At 40.9% G+C, this 24,886-nt stretch overlaps 1 protein-coding gene and 3 long non-coding RNA genes across 9 annotated transcripts in view; 2 read left to right on the top strand and 2 right to left on the bottom strand.

The window, feature by feature from the left end:
• LOC147334029 (uncharacterized) overlaps positions 1 to 24,886 on the bottom strand; it is a 111,742-nt gene that overhangs the window by 85,367 nt on the left and 1,489 nt on the right. The window lies entirely within an intron of this gene.
• The window catches only part of LOC147334018 (CXADR-like membrane protein), a 262,370-nt gene continuing 242,428 nt past the window's right edge, over positions 4,945 to 24,886 (top strand). Inside the window, exons 1-2 of the mRNA XM_086286669.1 lie at positions 4,945 to 5,158; positions 5,557 to 5,633. Of these exons, the coding sequence (XP_086142795.1) occupies positions 5,095 to 5,158; positions 5,557 to 5,633 (141 nt within the window). The 5' untranslated portion in view covers positions 4,945 to 5,094. The remainder of the gene's footprint in view (positions 5,159 to 5,556; positions 5,634 to 24,886) is intronic.
• On the top strand, positions 9,703 to 16,430 carry LOC147334031 (uncharacterized). 4 transcript variants are annotated; one of them, XR_015128463.1, is made up of 7 exons: positions 9,703 to 9,817; positions 11,271 to 11,350; positions 11,961 to 12,039; positions 13,114 to 13,201; positions 13,921 to 14,078; positions 14,505 to 14,562; positions 15,993 to 16,430. It is a non-coding gene; the product is annotated as an uncharacterized LOC147334031 (long non-coding RNA). The 4 variants fall into 4 exon arrangements; XR_015128462.1 differs by having other exon boundaries at positions 9,703 to 11,350; XR_015128464.1 differs by lacking the exons at positions 9,703 to 9,817; positions 11,271 to 11,350 and having other exon boundaries at positions 11,373 to 12,039; positions 15,996 to 16,430.
• On the bottom strand, positions 18,507 to 23,744 carry LOC147334030 (uncharacterized). Of its 2 annotated transcripts, XR_015128469.1 has the most exons (4): positions 23,226 to 23,744; positions 22,650 to 23,113; positions 19,246 to 20,214; positions 18,507 to 19,103 (listed from the first exon to the last, which is right to left on the bottom strand). It is a non-coding gene; the product is annotated as an uncharacterized LOC147334030 (long non-coding RNA). The 2 variants fall into 2 exon arrangements; XR_015128468.1 differs by having other exon boundaries at positions 22,650 to 23,744.

The raw sequence follows: 24,886 nt of genomic DNA, 5'->3' as shown, positions 1-24,886 counted from the left end.
AAACTGTCAGAGAAAACGGCAGCTTTGAGCAGCCCGGATATTAGTTCACAGAGGCTGTTAGAATTATATGTCTAACGTTAAAATGTTGGTGACTCAATAATTTCATCCTAATGGCACTGGAATATTCATAGTGTTAATTTTTGAGACAAATATCACGATGTAGTCATGATGTTGCAAATATTCCACCTTGTAGTGCAGTTTGCACAAAGTGTTTTAAAAATGCACTCATCCTACAAACATTACTGATGAGTCAAGATCTGCACAAATTGACAGAAACACTGAAGCAGCTCCACATTTTATTCTTATTGTCATCTATGTCCTATTTGTCAGATGACAGAAGAACCAACACAGAGCTCAGAGAGTAATGGTGACACAAGATCACAGGTGAAACTGGATGATGACTTGTTGGTTCATGACTGTATTTGAAGCACATGTGTGGCTGCATGTATGTGGAATGTCTCACTGTTATTCATCAGGTGACAGAAGCAGCTCTGCCATGTTGTAGCTCAGACAGAGGTGAAGAGGCAAGGTCACAGGTGACTGACTGATGATTTGGTGCTATAGATTAACTAGTATTTATTATCATGACAATTGTCAGGCTGCTGATGTAAATTGTTTCATTAGTGTATATTGGACAAAGAATCTGAATTGACACGTCTCACTTTTTATATGGTACGAATCAATGTGTTATTTTATCAGGTGGCAATATGACCTAGTGCAGTCAGAGGGGAGGAGCCAGGGCCAAAGGTGAGGCACATCAAGCACAGAATAATGATACTTTTAATCTGAGGATAAAACGCATGTACTGAGGCTGAAAGAAGCTTCAGTGCCCTCAGAAGACTAAAAAGATGGCTAAGGTCAACAATGACTCAAATGAGATTAAACAATGCTGCTGTATGTCCACCAGGAGAGACTGGACAGTATAGATGTAAAACCAATATGCCAGCAGTTTATCTCAGTTAATGAGAGGAGCAGGCATGTGTTTGGCTGCTTCACATAGTGCACATTGAGTTGTTGTGTGGGACACCAGTGGTCCATGTCTGTTGCTGTAACAGTAGTTCATGTTTAGAATGAAAAATCCCAGCTCACTGATTTGATCGGGGCAACAGTGCCTAAAATGTTGCATAATTTTGCAGAGAGATCTTTTACTTTGTGGTAATCTTAGACGAGTAGTTTTATGGACAAAACCCAGCAGGTCATTCAGTGTTCCCTTAGTGCTAATGTGTCAGAGATGTTGGTGTAACTGAAGTGATGTTGTTAAGTCCTTAAAGTCATTTTCTTTTATTGTCATGACTGTATTTGAAGCTATTTTTATGTTTGTATGATACTTGATTTATATGGAATATGGCTGAAGTAAACTAAAGCCTAAAATACTTAGTCAGTCATTTGTTTAATAGTAATTTAACATTATATAATTCAAATGTAAAAATATGAATTGTGATTTTAAATGGTTTAAAAGCATGTAGACTAGCATATGTAGGCAAGTATATTTCTCCTTTTATCAAGAAGCAAAGACAAAAAGGGGGGGGGGGGAGAAACAGGGCAGGGTTCGATGGTTGAATCATCCGTCCCCACCAATGCCAAAACCAAATCTACGCCCTTGTTCTGGCACATTAGCTTTAGCACGCACATGTACATACAGTGACATTTTATACCTTCTCCAGAATACTGTATATACTATGGCCACAAGTTTGCATCATGATTCTTATCCAGAGTCCTCTCCTTATTATTTACTCCTGGTGCTATAAGTAATAAGAATAAGTAATAAATATAAAATATATTTATGATCATTATTATCAGCATTGTTTATTTGTATAGCAATTTAAGAACAAACCAGGCAGACCAAAGTGCTGAACAACACAGATCAAAACAACTAGCTAAATTAAAAATACAATAACATTAATAAGAAATGTGTCAGAGTTAAAAGCCAGTGAATAAAAATAGATTTTCAATCTGGACTTAAAGACCTGCACTGATGATGCTTGTCTAATATGGAGGGGAAGGTTATTCCTAAGCATTGGAGCCACAATTGAGAACGTTCTGGCAAGATCTGAGAACTGCTGTTCACAAACGCTGCATGTCCATCTAATCTGACTAAGCTGGAGCTGTTTTACAAAGAAGAATGGGCAAGATTTCAGTCTGTAGATGTGCAAAGCTGGTAGAGACAGACCCTAAAAGACTGGCAGCTGTAATTGCAGCAAAAGCTGGTTCTACAAAGTATTGACTCAGGGGGCTGAATAATTATGCACATCCCACTTTTCAGTTATTTATTTTTATAAAATGTTTGGAATCATGTATGATTTTCGTTCCACTTCTCACGTGTGCACCACTTTGTGTTGGTCTTTCAGGTGGAAGTCCAATAAAATTGATTCATGTTTGTGGCTGTAATGTGACAAAATGTGGAAGAGTTCAAGGGGGCCGAATACTTTTGCAAGCCACTGTAACAGTGCTGTTGCTGTGGTAATTTTATGTGGTTTACCTTGCAAAGACTGATACAGCTGTGGTCTACCCAGCAGTGAGAGATGACGATGTCTGTTATGGACAAACAGAACAAGGAGGCCCAGGTACAACTGCTCTTTATTTTGGGACAAAGCCAAAAACCATTGATGTTTTGCATGAGGAAAGATTTGTTTCATTGATTTGTGAAACATAGGACTCAGATGCAGGACGCTAGAGGTTTAAAAAAAAAGAAGTCAAAAACATCCAAATCTAAAAATTGAATTTAGTCCAAGAAAAGAAAAGTAAAATCCAAAAATCACAAAAGAAATAAAAAATATACACTTGTCACCAGATAGAAGGGAAGGTTATTTATTTATTTTTCCATCAATCCATCCATCCATTTTCTTTCGCTTATCAGGGTCTGGGTCGTGGATGGAACAGCCTGGGACCAGTAAGGTGTTCCCAGGAGACACCTCACCCAGGAGACATCCTTGTTAGATGCTTAAACCAAGCATCGACATCACTGAAACCACAGCACCAATCTGTCTCGCGCTCACTTCTACCCTTTCTTATGAACAAGACTTGGGTGAGTAACTCATCCCTGACCTGAAGTGGGCTCTTCACCCTTTTCTGGCTGAGGACCATGGCCAATTCACATATTTGGTGGAGTGAGCTGGAGACCAACATCTTATGAAGCCAACAGAACCACATCATTTGCAAAAAGCAGAGAAAAAATTCTAAAACCACCCAAGTGGAAGCCTTCTGCCACTTGGCAGAAATGGCTAGGAATTCTGTCCATAAAAATAATGAAGAGAACTGGTGAAAAGAACAGCCCTTAGGGAATGAGTCTGTCTTATACAGCCCTAGCTCTTGTATAGCTTGTTGTATAAGGATCGAACGGCCCATAGCAATGAGCCAGACACCTCATACTCCCGAAGCACCTCCCGTAGAACACCCAAAGGGACATGATCAATCAAACGTCTTCTCCAAGTCCACAAAACACATATAGATGTGTCCAAAAGTTGAATCTGTTCACCTGGGCCCTGAATTTTCTCACTTCTCCAGTGAGAACACGACACAAGCTGCTGGATTCTGGACTTCCATGTAACTCCAGAACGTGCAGACACCGGTTAGATTTGACTAAACTGACCAAGATTAACAAAAAGCCATGAGCACTGAGCAGCAGGGCTTTAAGGGGCTCTGCAAAGAGGTCTGACACAGTTTACATGACACTGTTTTGAATTGTGATTCAAATGTTACTGTTATGTAATGTGAAGATGAATCTCCCTCTGATTCCTCAAAGCGCTGTGATTTCATCATTATTTCTTTTGTACAACAAGATCAGGATTTTACATAAATATGCTGATGACTCTGTGATCATGTGACTTCTTCAGGGTCTGAAATCTGTGATTTTTTACTTTTTAAATTACATGAGTAATTTAAAAAAAGCCAGCAGAAAAAATCAAAATGAACACATGACACAAACAAGACCATAAATATAAGAACCAAGACGTTAAACTGAAGTCTGAAGCTGACAGGGAGCCAAAGCAGAAGCTTTGAAAGATTCATAAAAACATTGCAGCAGCATATTGGACAGAATTAATAGATTTTTTTTTTGTCAAACAAGAAAACTGATAATAGTCAATAATCCAAGGACAGCACATGAAAGCACAGACGAGGATCTTCTGAGACACAACAGCTTCACATTGTTCTCATTTGTTGCTGCTGATAGTTTAGCCTGAGTTTCCTGCCCGTGTGTTTGCTGTCAGTGTTACGAATCCTGAGGCTGTCTGTTCAGTCAGTGAAACACCAAACACAGATCAAGCTTCTTCCATAAGCCACACAGAGGAAACACTGAAGCAAACACAGACATGGAGGCACAGAAACACCAAGAAAACCAAAGGATCACCACAGAGAGAAGAACATAACAGAATCAAAGTGAAACTACAAACATTCAGAATAACAATGAGTCCAAAGTGCGAAGAGGTCTGATGTTCCAACAGTGTTCAGGCTGAGAATTATTAACTGCGATGCTCCAGTTTGAGCTAATGGTGGCAGTGCTGTCTCACTGTTATACAGGAGATAACAAGTGAGAGCATCACGAAAACACAGATATTTTATTACGTCTTTGTGACGTCATGACAACGTCAGCCTGATGTCTGGTTGGTTTTTCAGTTTTTTAGTTGGTGTCATCAGGTTTGTTCTACACGGTGGATGCTGTATCTTATAACACTGCCATGATGTTTACTGTGAGTCTGGAGGTTTGGTTATAGTGAACCTGCCTCCTGATGTTTATCACATATCCACAGCAGAAGCTTCATCACAGATCAGACACAAATAACGCCACGATGTTTGGTTACACTGAGCAGGCAGCTGTTACACTGTGACTGTCACCAGGTTACGTGGGCCTATTGCTTAATCAAACCGAGGGCGAGGTCTCCGAGGTTCTTGAATGCACCACAAACCGCAGAGTCGAGTGAGCCGCTGAAAGTCAGATCTGTTCTTCAAAGCAGACTTTCTGCTTTATTTCAAGCTTAAATGTAATCTGATGTAGTCAGTATTTAAAGTCAGGGTCTGTTATTGACTGAAAACTCCGACAGACTCAGACATTTAGAACAAACTAAGAGTCGGATCAGCACAAATACTGACACAGAGATGGCTGCTGGCACTGCGCTGCTCTGCTGCACTTTGCTGTTTGTCCTTGTCTTCGTCTCTGCAGGTGAGATTGAACTAAACTGAGGTTCTCTCTGAGATAACAAGAAGTACAGGAGGATTATTTTCATCTGGATTCAGTTTGTCTGTGTGTGAAGGAGACACGAGGCTGGGTGGACACTTGCTTTCTCTCACACATTATGTTCGCTTATTATCAGCACATGTTGTTGTTCTGTGGAAGCTAACATCTTGTAGTTTCTGACACTTTGCATGTTTAGCATGAGGCTAAAATTCCCCCTCAGTGGGTCACTGGTGACCTGCTGGATGTTCAGAGGTTCATTAAATCCAACATGACTAAAAACTCAAATGTCAAAGGAAATAAACAAAATATTTAAAGTCAATCATTCTGATCATAATTGTACTTTGACCTTTAACCTCTCTGCTCTGTGTTGTTTCCTCTTTCAGACCAGAAAAACATCACAGCTGAGTCTGGACAGAAGGTCACTCTGACATGTCGAGCTCTAAATAATAATCCCATCAGTGTTGTAAAATGGAGCAGAGCTGACCTGAGAGATGAATATGTGCTTTTGTACAAGGATGAGCGATTTTAAACAGATGACCAGCATCCATCTTTTAAGAACCGGGTGGATCTGCAGGACAAAGAGATGAAGGATGGAGACGTGTCCTTGATTGTGAAGTATGTGACAATTAATGATGCTGGAACATACGAATGTCATGTCTACATGGGAAGAGACTCATGGGAGCTCATCAGCATCATCTACCTGACTGTTGTTGTTCCTCCAGGTGAGTGAGTAGAGTTGAGTGTGTGTGTGATCAGAGGTGAAGCTGCTTCCTGGTTGTTGATGTTTGTTTGTTGTATGGATGAGCTGGTGGATGTCAGAGGTAGACAGATGTTTCTCCAGCTGTTGTCTTTGTGGCTGGTAGTCTAGAGTTGTAGAGCAGCATTGTTTGGTTAGAGCAGAAACAAAGACATTTATGAATCAGTCTCTTCTTCTCTTGCTCTCTAACTCGTCTGTAAACATGTGTGGGGAAACTCAATGATAAAGCCTACAGCTGGAGGGGGAGGGGAGGGGTGGAGCTGGTGGTTGTGAGTCTGTGAAAGTAAATGGTAAATGGTAAATGGCCTGCATTTGTATAGCGCTTTTCTAGTCCATAGGACCCCAAAGCGCTTTACACTACATTCAGTCATCCACCCATTCACACACACATTCAGTGAATCCTGCCAGTGCCATAGCTGCTGAAAACGTACTTAGTGCAGACACAAAACGTCCATCAGCTTCAAAGTGTGTCAGAAAAATGTCCACATGGTGACTGATGGATGAGAGAGGTCCCATTGTTGTTGTTGTGCACAAATCATTGAACAACACAAACACTTAGAGCTGCTTTCAGTGCTGCCTGTTTTGTTACTGCACACATTTCTGATGGTCCTACAGTCCAACGTAGCAAACGTCTCCCTGAAGCCTCTTCTTAGAGACCAAAGGTTGGATCAGAGCGAGCAGCTGAAAGGACACATCTATGAATGCAGTCAGACACTTTCTCACAACCTCACACTTCATCTGATCACATTTACACTCAGGCGTAAACTCATGCTTTCTGTTAGTCACTGAAAATAGAAACAGACTCACACTGGTTCTCAAAAGAAATCAATATTAAAATTAATATATAATCAGATCGTCATTTGCAACAATATGGATACCATCATGTCATGTTTGGCTCCTACAGCTGAGACAGTGTGTGTGAATGGGTGGATGACTGGATATGTAAAGCGCTTTGGGGTCCTTAGGGACTAGTAAAGCGCTATATAAATACAGGCCATTTACCATTACACAACTTCACAGACACACAGCCCCTCCCCTCACTAACAGCTGGATCACTGTCACAGGTGACACACTCACCTGTCTGTGTTTCCGCAGGTTTCAACATTCACAATGTGACGACAACTTAATGACTGTTTTGCTTTATTTTAGACAAACACACCATTGTTCTTCTCTCTGTGCTGTTGCCCATTGGATCAGTCTATGTTGTGGTTCTACTGGTGTTACTGGTTCTGCTGGTGAGACGATGTGTTCACAGGAAACTTGAAGGTTTTTACATATTCAGTCTTATTCATTGTGGTATTTTGTTTCCATTCTGTGGCCCCTCCCTGAGCCTGGTTCTGCCGGAGGTTTCTTCCTGTTAAAAGGGAGTTTTTCCTTCCCACTGTCGCCAAAGTGCTTGCTCATAGGGGGTCATATGATTGTCGGGTTTTTCTCTGTATCTATGAAGCGCCTTGAGGCGACTTTTGTTGTGATTTGGCGCTATATAAATAAAATTGAATTGAATTGAATTGGTCATAATTTGGTCCATTTAGATTCCTAAATCATAAAAGTGTTTACTTTAACTCATTTCAGCAGATGGAGATGACATCACCAGTGTCATCACATACAATGTTGTGAAATCATCAACAACCTCCAGTCAAACACATCAGAAATAGAGGTTTGTGTGTTTTCCTTTTCCCTATTACCTGCAATGCTCCAGTTTGACCTCATGGTGGCAGTGCTGTCTCACTGTTGTAATGGCTACACTCAGACTACAGGAGAGAACAAGAGGGCTCTACTAAAACATGTTTTATCATGTATTTGCGACATCATGCTGATGTCAGCCTGATGACATCATCAGGTTTTATAGATCATGTGCTGATGTCAGCAGTGTTAATATGTAAATCTAGTGCAGTATATTCATCTTTGTGTCAGTGTGAAGTCACATAATGTTGCACTGAAAAAATAATATTTTGAAAAGCTCAAACAAAGAGTGTTCATGTCCTCCAATGACTAATATATTGTTTTAATGTTTGGAGATGGAAACGAAAGCTTTGTCCTCATTCGTGTGACCCTGACCTTTGACCTTTGTATTTATTATATTTACTCACATGATTGGAGCAGAACTGGAAATCTTTGGCTTCTATAACCTGTAAAACTTCAGATTTTAAGATGTTTTCATGCAGTGTGTGATTTTGTGACACTTTATAGCATCATTGTGACGTCGTATTGAAAAAATAAACTGTGTGTTGTTCCGCTCTCTTTGTATCCTTTCATATCAGATATTAAACTCCACATGGTTTCTTTACATTAATTTTGAAAGTCAACTTTGACCTTTGGCCCTAACAACAAAGGTCTACACTGCTAACACACAGACAGACAACATGACAGTGGTTGTGTGTTTGTTGTCACAGCAGCAGCAGCCATCAGTGACACCAGCACACAAAAGCAACACAACAGCAGGTTCAAACACTCAAAGAGCTGCGTTACATTTGAATGTGTGACTGGTTGCTGAGCTGTTTGATGTTATGTGTCAGAGTTCAGCTTCACATGTTTGAAATAATAACACATTTCTGGGAGCAATAATGACAGAATAAGGAGCAGGACAGACGATGACGACCTTCTTCTGTTGGACATGTGCACATCAGTTATATGCATTGATCCAGTGCTGCTTCACAAGTACACACACACAACAGGAAGCGGTTACTGCTTACAGATGAAGGTTATGTGGAGTTAACATCTGATTTACTGTTGACTGGTTTCATCTGTGAAAACAAATGAACAAACTTTTTTTGGCTCTCGGAGGAGGCGGACGCACTTTTTCTCCTCTCCCTTATCTTCCCTGCTTATATCCTTGTCTAGTCTCGTGTTTTTTTGTATTACTTTCCCTGGAACACTCTCTCAGTCTGTTTCAAAGAACAGCTGTCAAATTCTCATGAGTTGTTGCAAAAGAAAAATTACTATCCTAATCTGGCTACCCCTTCGGCGCCAGCCGTGGGCTCAAGGCTGGAGCTGAACAAAAACACCCTGATAACGACTGTGTTGAGTCTGTTCCTTCCCATTCCTTGCAAGGCCACCTGGGTTGGCTGGAAGACTGTTTACTTAGCCTGGCAGGGCGAAGGACACTGTCTCAGCTGAACTATGGACACGCATACACATACATATACTGATACTGATAAGCACTCACTGACGCATCACCCTCCCTACCCCGGATCCAACGCCACCTCCAACGCTTACCTCCCCTCTGATGTGGCCATCGGGTCAGCTGGAGGCGCAGTCGAAAGATTACAGCGGTCCCAGATCAGATGTACACACTGGAACTCTTTCCCATGTTGCTGTCTGTGTTTATTGTGCTATGGTGTGTTGATATCTGTGCATTCCTGTATTACCCTTTTGTGTTACACATTTCGATGTTTTTTTCCTCGCTACCTAGCCTGATCTGTCTCCCCAATGTGATGTTTGTGTATTGTATGTACGGTCGGCAAGGTCTGTCATCTCGGTTGTGGGCAAGACCTGCAACTGACAAATAAAGGCTTTCTCATCTCATCATCAAATCAAGTGAAATGAATTGAAGAAAAGCTGTCAGACTTTATCTGACACAATATAAAGAAAAAAAAATCACCTCCATCACAAAGAGGAAGTGTACTCAGTTACTCTCCTGTACTCTCATTACAGTCATGTGATTTCCAGGAAGTGCTGCAGCGCTGCATGCTCTCTCCCTGCAGACTATTTTCTGCTGCTCGTCTTTCATCAGTTTTATTTCTGCTTTGTTATGTTAAGATTTATGAGCGAGCAGAGTGAGGAATGGGGTTTTGACACACCAGCGTTCCCCATTCTGGGGCTGGAGGCTGGGAGAAGGACTCCAGCCATCTGGTTGAGTTCACTCCTGGTGGCTGCTTGGCTGCCCGGTGAGCACTTATTATTATTTATTATTTACTGTTATTTATGCATATGTTGGTAGTTGCTGTGGTTTGCCTACTGTGTTATTTTTTTTCTCTTGCCTTCTCCTTCTGTTAACTTTCTCCCTTATGTTACCACCCGGCTCAAAAGCTGCAACATAAATAAGGAGTCGAACACCAGAATTTCAGTGAAAAGAGGTTTTATCTTAAAATGCAAAGCAAGTTGGCTAAAACAGCTGGTATCACCCAGCAATGTTCCCTCTAAGCTGCGCACTGTTGGCACGGTCTCTGCGCACAGAAAAAAATCTAACCTGAATTGAAATTAAAATTAAAACTTTAACAATTCTGTTTTGCAGTGTTAGTCAGTGAGTGACTGGCTGCTCCTGCATGGGATTAGAACGATGCCACCTTATCCCATAGTCCAGCCATTAATGTGATTCACATTCGTATATACGCAGCCAATCAACGTTGTTGACAGGCTATGACAGCGTCCTTATGTGTTTTAGCGAGCAAAGCGGCGTGACTGATGTGGAGTGAAGCCACGTTAATGACAACGTGTACAACAATTGGAGATGTGAGCAGGACAGACGAACAATTGACGAAGTGTTATACTGTAATGGTCGACTTGGGAACCTAAATCTGTTTGGCATCTTTTGGCCTTCAGACAACAATTTAGATTCTTACACTGCTGAACAGGGAAAAATATGCAGATTTATGAAATGTGTCCATAAAATCAAATCAAATCAAAATTTATTTATATAGCACATATTAAAACAACAGTGTTGACCATAGTGCTTCACAGTCAGTAAAAGCATGAGACAGTTAAAACAAACAATAAAAGAGGACAACAAACAATAGGTAACAACACAACAAGCTAGACCAGCCAACTAGACAGAATCAAAAGCCAAAGTAAAAAAATAAGTTTTAAGACGTGATTTAAAAGACTGGATAGACTCAGCAGTACGAATATGAACAGGGAGGTTATTCCAGAGTCTAGGTGCCACGGATGCAAAGGCCCGGTCACCTCTCGACTTCATTCGAGTCCTAGGTTGTGCTAGGAGCCTGTGATTGGACGATCTAAGTGCTGTGTTGGGATTGTATGAATGGAGTAGTTCAGAAAGATAGCTGGGCGCTAAATTATTCAGAATATTAAAAAGCTGAAAATGTGTTTCACACACACCTCATAGACATCTGTGAGCAGATCTCATAGTCTGTGAGTTTGTTGTTTGGAATCTGTTTATTGCTGCGCCACATTTAGGGTCATATTAACTTTTCTCATAATAATCTGAGAGAAAGTGCTGAACTCCTCTAAGCTGTTACAGGAACAGATGTTGGCAGATGTGTCAGTGACAGAGTTACAGTTAGAGAGGTCAGTGAGCAGGATTTCTATCAGGATTCATGTCAGAGTTATTATAATGATGTCTGTTGGTTCACACTCACGGCTGCTTTGGACTGATTCCAGCTCAAAGAGCATCAACATGTTTTCATTTTTCCATCATGATGAGGAGCAGAAACTCTGAGGATTCTCCTGAACTGACTACAGTAAGTCATCCCACAGATTCTGCTTTATATTCTACATATTATTCAGTAAATTATAGATTATTACTGATAATCAGACACTTCTGTAGTTCATCTGTAGTTAAGTAGAAATGAAGTCAAAGTGAAAAGGACTCTGAAAAGTAGTCAGAGGTTAAAGTGGGTGTGGCCAACACGTTCTCACTCCCAACTCGTCAAACGTGTGACGCATGGTCAGGCTCCCTCTGCTTCACTTATGGACGCGCAGGTTACCCCTCTCGCGTCGGGAATTGACGTGAAGGGTCCTCCGATTGAAGAGATTGCCGCGGAAGTGCCTGCTGTCGGTATATTTAGACATTTTCCAAATCACATTGTAGTGACGTATACAGAACACAATAAATTATATAATGTAAACAACTACCTGAAAAACAGGTAGAACGATACTTTTGTATGGTTTATTGCATTTACGGAGGGAGTGATGTATGCTGGGTAATGGCACAGCTAGCTACTGGGTGACTTTATTCACCCGCTTCGGCTGTTATCAGTCCATACAATGGGCGTTATTAGCACAAACCAGTCCCATAGATATGGGCCATCTCCTGCTAGATTGTTCAGAAGGTTGTTCTCATCCATCCAGATGGAGGATCACTAACAGGAGCGTGGAAGACTCCAGAATCCACTCTGGCTGCAATCCGGTGGATATGCAGTGTGTACAGGTAAGACCATTTAAACGGACAGCATTTATAGAATGACTATTAAAAGTCAGCGAGTGTCAGTAATGTTAATGTGGTTATGTTAGTAATACACCGAGTGCTAATATAACAGCTTTAAGATGCATTTGTAGATATTATTACGTGTTTTACCGTCTTTATCGTGCTAGCTTAAAGTTACGGTGTAAACGTTAGCTTATATTGGAGTAAAGCTGTTGCTGGTTAAACGATGCTAGCACAGAAATATTAGCTTCTGTCATGACTGATGAAGTTACTAGTTAATAAAGTTTCCAGTAAAGTGTTTAATCGCAGCCACAGATTGACAGCAAATATCTCGATTAGCTTCAGTGCATCTGTAATAAATATATGCAAGTTTCAGTGCTTTGTTTAAACTGTATGATACTTATACTGACCCAGGGTCAGTGTAAAATACAATCCCAGCTGTGTGAACAAAGCCTGGCTCCTTTAATCCTGCATGACAAACCTCAGGATGCAGGTTATTATTACTCTTTCCTGCTGGCACACCTGTCACACCTGAGAGTCAGCTAGAAACTTACAGTGACGTGGACATCATGCAAAGACTGCCAGACTCTGTAATACTGCAAATGATCAGTGACTCAGGTTAACACTAAACTTTAAGCGGCACCTCTGTGTCTCTGTGTGCTGAACATTTAGGATTAAGTCAGGCTGCATTGACTGTGGGACTTTAATGTGTTAAAAGCAGGTTGAAGACGGCTCAGAAACATTTGAAGATTAAAATTTAGCATTATGGCTGCTGGTGGTTTGTAAAGCCTCTACTCAGCTGTATTTTTGTTACTAATTTATGTTTGTTGTTGTTTAACACAGATTTCAGAAGGGCAAATATTCTTAATAGTTTAACTAGATTTCATTTGTCAGTGTGGGACTGCTGAGTCACCTGAAGAACTCATTTCATTCATTCTCCACATGATGTTCATTTACAGAAATGTTTCACAGGAACTGATTTCTCCCAAAGGGTGAACTAGTGTGTTTCCATAGATTACCTCTGTATGAATGTACTTCTTAAATGAAGGCAAGTGTTTGTCCTTTTTTGTTCCTCAGGTACAGTACGTGATATCAAGGGCAGGCGGTCAACACTGGGGACAAGAAGCAGACGTACTTCCAAGAGGGAGCTACAGTGAGGTCAGAGGTCAGAATCTGAAACAGCTCAGGTTTATATTTTAGAGGTTATAAAAAATCAAAATGTATTTATAAAGAAATCTTTAAATAATAGTCATAATTATGATTATTATAAGAAATATCAAACATTTAAGTGGATTTTCTGTTACACATATTGTGTTAGCCCTGCAATAAACTGGCAGCCTGTCTTTGTCCTGTATCAGCTGGGATAGGCTTCATCCTCCCGCGACCCTGAACTGGATACATTGTATTCCAATTATGTAATCTGATCATTTACAAACTCAAGCTATCTAATCAAAATGTAAGTAATAATTATAAAATGCAGAAATAAGTGTGACATAAATGTAAATGTGTGAGCTGACATAGAGGACAGCTACATGTAGTCTGAAAAACCTTTGTTGTCAAGTTTGCAGGTATATCAGCACGAGACATTCTTACATAGAAGAGACGTTAAAGTCTCTGACTCAGTGAAGCATTATTGGTCCCGTCTGTTTGGATAATTATAGTATGTTGATGTTTGTCCATTTATTGACACATTTTCTTAAGTGCTTATCCAGTTCAGGATCACAGTGGAGCTGCAGCTGGATATGTTCATTAAATAAACCTTACAACAGTTAACAATAAACCTGCATCCATGTACGTTGTTGTCCACAGGATGAGAAAATCAAACTGGAAGACTGTGGAACATGTTAATAAATGTTTGTGTGTTTATGCCTGTGTCTTTCACAGGAGGCGCTGGAAGGTTTCCCTAATAGTTCCTGGTGAATCAAAGCAGAACCATAAAGGTTGCTGGACTGCATGATGGCCTTACCCCTGAGCAGTCATCCTGTTAAAGGAGGAACCAGTTAGAAGCTGTTTTCAAAGTAGCTGAGCAGATTTCATCTCAAGTAAGCAATTAACTGTTTGTTCATCTGTTCTGCCACTTAAAGAGCATTTAAGGACATGTTTCGAGTGTCCAGTTGAATTAATTCTACTGGCTCTCATGGTCATTTGTTATTATAGACATATTTTTCATCTTCATCCAGCTATTTAGTAAATTCTATCTATTTAGTAATATCCGTCAGCTATAAAATGTAATATAAATATAAAAATATCTAAATATCTCCTGTCCTTTATGTTTTAATGATGTAAGTCTGTTATCGTGTTACATTAGCATTCCTCACATATCAATGAGATGCTGTACAGTACAATCCTACTGACACAGCAGAGGGATAACGACGGCTATTCAACATCGTTACACGACACATTCGAGCTGCATGACGCAGACAAAGTGACTCAATCATCTTTTTTGTGGTTTATTGTCTTCAAACCAGCAGACAAAGCCGATGGCAGAAGATGTCGGAGAAGAACTTCAGGCCGTGGACTGAAAAGGTATTTTTTTCTTGTTATCAAAAGACATTTGGAGTGGCAGCTTCTACAACTGGTTGTGCTGAAGTAAAGCTTACAGTCTAAGAAGTCACAGTGTTGATATTCAGCACAAAGAGAAAAGCTCACTTGTTTGAATTTATTTACAATCATAGTTTTATAAATTCTGACTGTAAACAGCTTTTACAGCTTTGATATTGTTTGACACTCGATATCAGGTTTAATTTAAAGGTTTCTGTGTCACAATGAGCCATTTACACTGACCAGTGTCAGTTTAACTGTAACACATTCATTATTTAGATTCAACAAAGAAATAACTGAATGTAAAAAATGGCAGCCCTCAGGCAGGTTTATAGATATATATGCATGCATTATGAAATTTATGTCCAACCATCCATCCATCCATCCATCCATCTTCATCCGCTTTATCCGGGGCTGGGTCGCGGGGGCAGCAGCCTAAGCAAAGAGGCCCAGACCTCCCTCTCCCCAGCCACCTCCTCCAGCTTATCCGGGGGAATACCAAGGCGTTCCCAGGCCAGCCGAGAGATATAATCTCTCCAGCGTGTCCTGGGTCTGCCCCGGGGCCTCCTCCTGGTGGGACATGCCTGGAACACCTCACCCAGGAGGCGCCCAGGGGGCATCCTTGTCAGATGCCCGAACCACCTCAGCTGGCTCTTTTCGATGTGGAGCAGCAGCTGCTCTACTCTGAGCCCCTCCCGGATGGCCGAACTTCTCACCCTATCTCTAAGGGAGAGGCCAGCCACCCTTCGGAGGAAGCTCATTTCTGCCGCTTGTATCCGCGATCTGCGTGCCGGGTGGCGGCCAGGAGCGGAGGCCCTGGCGGACTGACCCCCGGCTGCCAAGACTGAAATTTATGTATCCCAGATAATTGTTATTCATCTAGTCATGGCAGACCTACCTCTTCCTCCCAAGTTAACTGCAATCCAAAAGAACTAGTGGGGCTATTTACACACTCACAGCCAGTGTGGGGTAAAAAGAGCCACCAAAAAGCTGTCAGCCACAGATGTGCTATAAGAGTTAGAAACTCTACTTATGGAGAAACTTTCTAAGTCTAACAGAGGACAGGTACTCCTGCCCAAATAACATGATATAACCCCACATACAGCCCAGCCATAAAGTGAACCAAGTCATTTAGTTAAAGACAGCATGGGACCAAATGCATGTAACCAGCCTGCACCAACCTGACATTTCTTCCTCCTGAATTAAATGAATGAATGGATGAAAGTTAAATGACTACAAACCTAAAGCCACTAGTTCCCACACTGGAGCTCCCTGACACTGTGTGTTAACCGTATTTAGCTTGTATCAACAGTTGTAACAGGCTAAGCCACCTGAGACACTGCATTGAATTTGTTCCTGTCTTATTGATTTCAGCTGACTGGTTTCAGCTCAGATGTTCTTCTTTTTCCTTTCAGTAGATCAAAGCAGCTCATGCTCCTTCTGCTTCCAATTTAGAAGAAGAAGAAGAAGAAAAAGAAGGTGAAGGCTTCAGCGAAGTGGCGTTCATGGTCTCAGTGAACAGTCATGGTCACACACTGCATGTGGTTTTAAAAGCAACATGTCTGTTCAGTACAACGATGTGTAATATTAGTGCAGCTACGGTTTGTTTTTGAACATCAGTTCTGTTTTCTACTTTGATCACTTAGACCAAAAAAGTGTTGTTTTCAGATTCTTTCTTTTACATCTATAAACCACCTGTTCATTTTTTTTATTACAATTAGTTTCACATAAATGTTAGTGTTTCCTTTATGATCTTTTAATGCTTACACTACACTGTACACATTAGAGACATTTCTGTTACCTGTTTCTGTTGACTCAGAGTTGTGAAATGTTCTTTTATTTGATGCACAATATAAAGCTTATAATTTTCTTACAAATAAAATTCTAATGACAAACATGAACAGCTGTGGTTATTTCTGAGACATGAGTTTTTGAATGTGTTCATATTTAGACAGTGTGCATCTGTCTGCTGAAACTGTGATGGTGAACCTGAGGTGATGGTCAACAGAAGGCAAATATATATCAATATAAAACAATATTGAAGTAATGTCTTTACCCTCTGCAGCGTGTGGACGCAATCACCTTATTCACTGTAGTAAACGTGCACCGCTAGCTCACGTGACTGACTGTCTCCATGGTTACATCGTATATTATTAGCTGTGTAAACAGCTTCCAAAGATGCCGCCATAGCTCTCTGCAGCTGTAACACTTTCACACTTTGCAAATCATTTCACGTGTTTGATAGTTATGAAGACAGAATATGTTTTTAAGGTCATGCTAGGCGGTTGCTATGGTGGTTGCTGTGGACTTGGGTGGACCGCGTCCGATTCCTGTTATTAGCTGTCCGCCGTAGGAAGGCTGCGTTCCACTTACAAGTAGTGACAGTCTGCCGCAACTCGAACTCAAACCCGCTTTGTTCTTTAATTATAGGCCTTTTATAGCCGTTCATGACACGCACACACACACACACACACATAAAGCACTTTGCCTCACCACGACAATGCAACTTTACCTAACCTAACCTTAAAGTGTCTGATATAGGATAGAAAAATGAAGCAACCAGAGATTTAATGATGAAGACTCTGGGTTCTGTAGTTCACGTTTTACAGTCCTGAATGACTCTTTGCATATGATTTATTGAAGAGGACTTTAGAATGCACTTTACATTTAGACTGTTGCTGTTTCATTTTTTACATTGTTGCAGTGTTATGTCATGAATAAGGTTCACCTGCTGGGGGTTTGATGGATCAGCTGGACAATACAGTCAAAGACAGACTTCATTCATCATATGCAAGAATCCTAGTTGGATTTTTGTTGTCACTCGTGTTTTTGAACCAAATATTGAAAACAATTCTGACAGACTGGATACCTGGTCAGGTCTACATTACCTTGTACTCAAGCATCCCAGGACAGAGCCCTGCCCCACCATGAGCCTGGGTGGATACGTGGTTATTAATATAAAAGGACTGATACTGAATATGAATATTTCATGAAAATCAAATTATAATACAAATTAGTAATAAGGGTTTCTCTGCGCCCTTATCTACCCCATACTCAAAGAGCTGCGGGCAGAGAGGGTGACAGGCGAGGATGGCACTGAAGAGAAGATGCTCGGTTTCTGGAGTCTCCTGGTCCTGTCAGTATTAGTAGGATGCATCTGCTGTGTCTTCTCGTGGATGCTCACCTACCTTGACTCGTTCCAGCCTGGTACGGATTTCCCAACACTGCGGATAGTGGCCCACGTCAGAGACATTTAATATTGATTACATATGTCTGAATTGCTAACCCTAACCCTAGCTCAACAGACCACAATGCCCTGGACTGTCAGTATTATTACATGCTGTGAACATAAGTAGCTTTGATCACAGTTTATGTTGTAAAAGAGAAGGAATATTGAAAAAAAGATCAACATTGTGATATTATTTCTTCCAAACTGACCAGAAACATGCTTGTCAGACTCTCACAGCAAAGGATCAGACTCACTGTGCATGACGGCTCAGGCCAATGATGTCTGTTAGATTGTCAGTTGTTTAGTGCTTCTGTACAGTTAGGGTCACGTCTCTATTTCAGAATAATTAATATGCGGAAAACACTAAAAGTTGATTGTCTTCCAATATTCTAGCATAATTAAAAAACTTTGACTTTGTAAGTACATATTATTAGTCCTAATGCCAGTATGAGTCTTCATAACTCCTGCTTTGAAATACTGAACTTTAAAATTTACCCGATGAAAGATCATTTACAGTGGCACTCTGTCAGGATCATTCTGACTGTAAGATCACTGTATTAATCTGAATCCTTCTGAAATGTGCTGTGAATGAATGCTGATGCAACTCACTGTGGGAAAGCTGTTAATAAAATGAATCTGTGACACATGCAACACATTCACAGAGGAAGAGGACACAAAGGGAGGACACGCAGAGGCTGTGTTGAAGTCAGAAATCCAAATCTTTATTAAAAAACAGGCGGCGGTTACAAACAGGAAGACAAGCAGTCCATCAAACAGTCTACAGGGTCAAACATACAGAGAATTCAAACAGCAGTAAAAAATAACTGGACACTGAAAAACTTAAAGCAATATGTGACGCAATAAAAGGAAGCAGCGCAGTATATTCACTGAATTATCATCAATTACAAAAGAGAAAAACGACGATTTCTAAGGATTATTTTCTTAAATGCAGTTAGAGTGTGGCTGGTAAAGATGGAAACATACAGAATGTAAACTGTGTGAGTTTGTGAACTTTGTTAGTAACAAATGAGGTAAAAAAACAACCAAAACAGACAAAACACAGAAAGAGGCTCTCAGTATTCATTAATAATTAGAAAGAAACATTCTGGTCGTGGATTTTTACAGTCTTAGTTCTGCTCGCTGTCATCATTTTAATCATCATGATCAATGGCGAGGTCCTGAGGTGGGCGGGGCTGTCTCTGGTGATGTCACCATGAAGGAACAGCATCTGGCACGTGTTGCTGAAACATCTCAGTACACTGGTGTAGTTTCCTCTCCAGCTGTTGGACATGTGACACTTGAACATTAAGGGGAAGAAGAAGAAACAGTGTTAGGTCAGGTGACCACATGGTTTCTAAAGTAACTGACAGGAAGTAACCAGGCCGTTAGAAATGGATGGCATGTGTTTAGAGTTACTGGAGTTGGGTAACTCTACTTACCAAAAGCAGAAGCACACAGATGAAGGATCAGATGCTGAATGTTGCAGGAACATGCTCATGTGTTACGGCTGTGGCCATGAGGACCCTGTGTGGGCTGTTTTCTTCCTGTGTTTCTGTACTGTGCTTAAGACTCTTTCCAGGTCCCTCCCCTAATGAAGAGTAGTGAGCGGCTGATTGGACCATGGAGCAGGTGACTACCTTCAAAAAGCCGCTCTGACAGATCCACAGAGAGAGGGAGAGAGAGTGGAGCGAGCGAGTAGCTTGACAGCCGACGCGGCCCTGACCCTGGTTTTCCCAGCCTGTATTCTTATTGTGTATTTGTGTGAGCATGAATTGTGAAAGCCGCTCCTGGTGCTGAGAGCGTAGGCACTCTTGGGCGGAAGCGGAAGCCGCCTTTTCTTTTGGAACCGTTTTCTCCTGTTTTCCGGGTAGGGAGCGAGGGATAGCTCTGTCATTTGTTTGTTCTGTTTCTTTCCTAGGGTTTAGTTAGTTTTTCTCTGGTGGTACTTAGTTGGTTTTGTTTATTATTTTGGCCTGGGCTCACCCTGGAGCTATGCTTCTTTTCCTTAAATAAAATCACCTTTTTACTCACAACTGGTTTGGATGTTTGGCTTGGGAACCAGGGCGGGGATTTGTCTCTCTCTCCTCCAACCTTATGTGCGTCCCTATACGCCTAGACTAGGGGCGTAACACATGTGTGGTGGTCATTCAGTGCTGCTCCGGCAGGTTAGACAGTCCAAGACTGATATGCTGCCCATCTGAGTTTGAAAAAACACATGCAAAGATTTATTTTGTATTACAGTCAAAGTTGGATGTTCATTTTTGTCCTTTAAAAATGTTTGTGTATTTGAAAGCACTAACATTTAAGGATGACTTGGATTGTCTCTTTTAAAGGGGAGACAAGTGTATCCACTGATCTACGTCACTTTACCTGGATGATGACTCCTCCCCCCTCACTCAGAAACACTCCTAATATAACCAAGCAAATAAATAATATTGAAGATTTACTTACATCATTACAAAAAAAGCAAAAACATCTGCCTTTGATTCTATTTCTCCATTCCTGCTGAACATCAGGAAACAAATATCTCAATAAATCACAGTAAAATGTAAAGCACATGTTTTCTCTGCTTTGTCAAACCTCTGCAGAGGCTCTGTCAAGAAAAACATATCTGTAAGCATAAAACAAATATACATTTCATAAACTGCTGCTCTGCCAGCATGTAGGAATCACATATAACACACACGGGTGAAGAAACATCAGAGCTCAACTTTGGATACTTTAGATCTAAACAGATCAAAGCAGCTCTTAGCTTCAACAATCAGTGAGCAGACAAACAATGATACCAAACTGATTCTGTATGAATACAATATGGTATTTTCAATACAGGTGTCAAATTAATTTATTAAAACCAATACAGATATATGTATATTAGGGGTGCAACGATACACAAAATTCACGGTTCGGTTCGGTTCGATACTTTGGTGTCACGGTTCGATATTTTTTCGATACAAAAAAAATGTTCATGCCTTTTTAATTTGTCATTTATTAAAATTATAAATATATATTTTAACTCAAAAGTACAGTTTTTAAATTTAACCCTAACCCTTGTACGTGTTTTTTATTTTGACAGCGAATGCGCACCTGCGGACCACTTATGTGCAGCCCTGGTTATTTAGCTCGTCATATTGCAGCCACAGAAATTCTTTTGTCCATGAAACCATAAAGCTGCACTTTCTTTTTGCCTTATAGTCTGATTTGTCATAACTTCTCCGTTTTGTGGTAAGCTTTTCTTTGGCTGTCACTTCTTCACCCTGACCTGTCTTATTTGGCTCAGCAGAACTGAAATATATATCCTGCTGCTTTTACACACGCACTCACATAAGCTCAGCGATTCTCTGTGCGATCAACCTCTCACATGTTTAAGCTTGCTGCGGGAGATTTCACTTGTCATGTTTGCATAGTAAGCTAACGATTAATAAGACGATGTCAGAGGAATTGGTGCACAAATTATCATCACTCACAGATCAGTGCTGTCGCTCTCTATACACAGTTCGCACGATTGCAAAGTGAAAGCAAAAAAACAAGCGCAAATTCAAACGCGATTTCAATATGTCACATATTGACAGTGGCTCACCGATGCCAATGACATAATTACCCAGCTACATTTCTGAAAGAATGCAAAAGCATTGACATATATTTTTCCTTCCTACAATAGCCCGACGGGCAGGGAAGAGATAGATTGTGGTAGCCCGACTGAAAAAATCGCTAGCCCCAGGACGTCGGGCTAGCGATATTGCAAGCCCTGTATCTGATTGAGGAATCACTCATCTGTGGAAAAGAGAGTTTATTACAGAGAAATGTCTCTTTCCAAAATAAAAGCTATACTATCCGCTTCTTCTGGGCTATATTCTCAGCAGCATATTAAACATATAAGGAGAATCATGTGCTAACGGCTGTCTAAATGACTCGGCTAAAGTTTGTAGCATGCTTGTTGTTTTTGTCTTTACACTAGGATGATGTCGGCGTAAATGTGCAGTCATATTCGTTGTGTTCCCACGAGTGCTTTCAGGTTAATCTCGTTGAAATGACCTTAACGCCACAACACGGCAAATCTCCGTTAACGAGCTACCGCCGATCACCCCGTGCATGGGGCTAGACGGCCAACACGTTAACGAGCTAACTGCGCTAACACACTAGTTCCCACCCATGTAATTGAGCATTGCATGGCACATCCAACATACTGTTTTACTTTAGTCCATGACTCGCTTACCTTCAGGGTCATACGTCACATTAAAACCAAAATAATTCCAAACGCCAGATCTGAATGAGGGTGGGGGAGGTCCATGTTGCAAGGAGAGCTTAACTTCTGTCTTGCTAGCTTGCCCTGAGCTCTTCCTTCTGACTATGCTGTCTGTGTTGAGCGCTCAGTGGATCTGCGCTCGACAGTGCAGCCTAGGCGGAGTAGTCGAACGCAGATTCACTGAGCGCTCAACACAGACAGCATCGTCAGAAGGAAAGTTGATAAAATAAATTACAAATGTTGTATTGTTCGATACATATGCGTACCGAACCGAAAGCACTGTATCGAACGGTTCAATATCGATACGAATATCGTTGCACCCCTAATGTATATATATATTTTTTGATAAATTAGTTTGCTAAATTATAAGAATATATATATATTTTTTTTCATTTAACAATTGCAACTGAAAGAAATTAAATATTGAACAAAAATATATTGTCACATTCTGAGCATGCTCAGCACGCTGACAGACTTGAAGTTGCTACAGATTTTAAGAAGTGATAATTATAGGGAAGAAACTTCTCCTTTTCATCCATTTAATCAAACATTTGATGCCTCAGCTGTCTCAGTCTATAGCGTTCTGCAACTACAACTAACCTGAGGCTTGGATTTGGCTGCAGGTGCCCCTGTACATCCTTCTCAGCAGCACACATGTGGGTACCATTTAATCCCACTTCTTCCTGAGCTTTGCTTCATCACAAGACCAAAGGTGGCATCCCGTGTCACAGTCTTATCATCATCCAGAAGAAATATTTGAAGAAACATCATGGAGAAGAAACATTTACGCGCCTCCTGGTTTTGTTTTCTGATCCTGCAAAAAGACTGAGGACAACAAAGCCCAGAGAACACGAGATACACAACATCCAAAATTCAGACTCAACAGCCTCCATAAATGAAGAGCACCAGGTTGGTTCAGTTATAGTAGATATAAGCATACTTCACATTACTGGGTATGAATAATAATGAGGAGGCAAACTTTGAAGATGCAGAGCATGATGTCCCATCATCAGACTGTAAACAAACATCCACCAGGCTCTTTGTTGCCAAAATTGATGATTCTCCTATCAGGGATCAGTAGAGTGTGTTAACCTGTGGTATAAGCAGCAGTCACTGAAATATTACTGTTTCAGATAAGAAAGCCAGGGTGGGAGGGATCTCTGCAAACTGACTTACCTCTGCAAGTGTGAAGCTCAACAAAAATCTGACTCTCCAGTCACTGACAAACAAAAACTCCAGCTGGGAGATAGAAAACGCTGTCTGGGTCTTGCTGGATGTTGCTAGTCAGAGTCCCACATTAGCAGAGTGCTTCTTGGTCCCACTGACCCATGTGGACAGTGACTGTGGAGAACTGTTCTGGAAAACAGAGAAGAGAATTAAAATAACAAAAAGCCAAAAAGGATTTCCACAAAGACTCTCTTGGAATCAGCAATCAAAAAATCACTGGTTCATATTTCAATTAAATATGAACAGGTTCCTCAAATGTACGCAGTTCAGATCTGATTTAATTTAATTTCCTTCACACAGCACATTCGTCCAGGCTGACAGGTAAACATAGAATTAATCTCAGGTAACATGACTCATAGTAGAGATTCAGTAAGAAAGATTGCAGGCTCTAATATTATTACCACACAATCCAAGGACACACCAACAGCTCAGATATCTAGAACTATTTAAACAAATGTCTTCTGAATATTCAATTCATGTTCACAGTGGGAGGGGGGGGGGGGGGGGGGGGGTCATGGAATTTTTAAAATAAAGTCTGCAACACAGAAAGAGCTGTGATCCAGCTATTTATTACTGCGCACAGGACAGCAAACACACATCAAACATCACAGTTCAGTCATATCAGCGCTGCCACAGAAGTGGTGCTCCTACTCCTTTATGCATTCCAAGGAAGAGGGAGGAAGTTACAAACTGATCCTACCACACTTCAACGGATCAATGGTTATGCTGTTTGGTGCCCTTGGCCTTATCAGCACCTGTAAAGGGAGTTGTTTTCTCAAACTGCTGACGCTGAAGTAAGTTCATCTAGTTTTAGAAACTTTCACTGAACAGTCTATAACAGTGTCACAACTAAGCATATGCATAAGCACTTAAATACTTTAAATGAGAATAACAGAAAATTTCTATTACAGAGGCTAGAGCCTGTCCCAGTAGTCATAGGTAGAACACATCTGGACAGGTCACGAGTCTGTCAGAGGACTAACACAGAGACAGACATCAGAGTAACAAATCTATTTAAAATTAATGTAAGTTTGCTGCAGCTGTATGTATGAACATGTGTTTCTGTGCTCACAGTCCACCTCTCAGGAACCTGCAGTTCACTTTTAGTAAACTTTAAACAGACCTCACAAAAGGCTGATGTGGCTGGATCAGTAGTCTGATTTAAGTACGATACCTTTGGCCAGGGATTACTCTGGTACATCGCTTCACTGCAGTCTTACGTAGTTTCCCCACACCTGAATAAAAAAATACTGATATATACAAATAACAGCTTCAGCTGATGCAGCCTGACTCAATCCTAGATGTTCAGCACACAGAGACACAGAAGTGCCGTTTAAAGTTTAGTGTTAACCTGAGTCACTGATCATTTGCAGTATTACAGAGTCTGGCAGTCTTTGCATGATGTCCACGTCACTGTAAGTTTCTAGCTGACTCTCAGGTGTGACAGGTGTGCCAGCAGGAAAGAGTAATAATAACCTGCATCCTGAGGTTTGTCATGCAGGATTAAAGGAGCCAGGCTTTGTTCACACAGCTGGGATTGTATTTTACACTGACCCTGGTTCAGTATAAGTATCATACAGTTTAAACGAAGCACTGAAACTTGCACATAT

Source organism: Aulonocara sp. 'chitande type north' Nkhata Bay, linkage group LG3 (assembly GCF_057382095.1).
Source record: "Aulonocara sp. 'chitande type north' Nkhata Bay isolate Kocher_YH1m ecotype deep benthic linkage group LG3, A_spYH_male_GT1.1, whole genome shotgun sequence".
Lineage (NCBI taxonomy): Eukaryota > Metazoa > Chordata > Actinopteri > Cichliformes > Cichlidae > Aulonocara > Aulonocara sp. 'chitande type north' Nkhata Bay.
The sequence above is the reverse complement of the archived record's forward strand: the minus strand, read 5'-3'. Positions and strand labels throughout refer to the sequence as shown.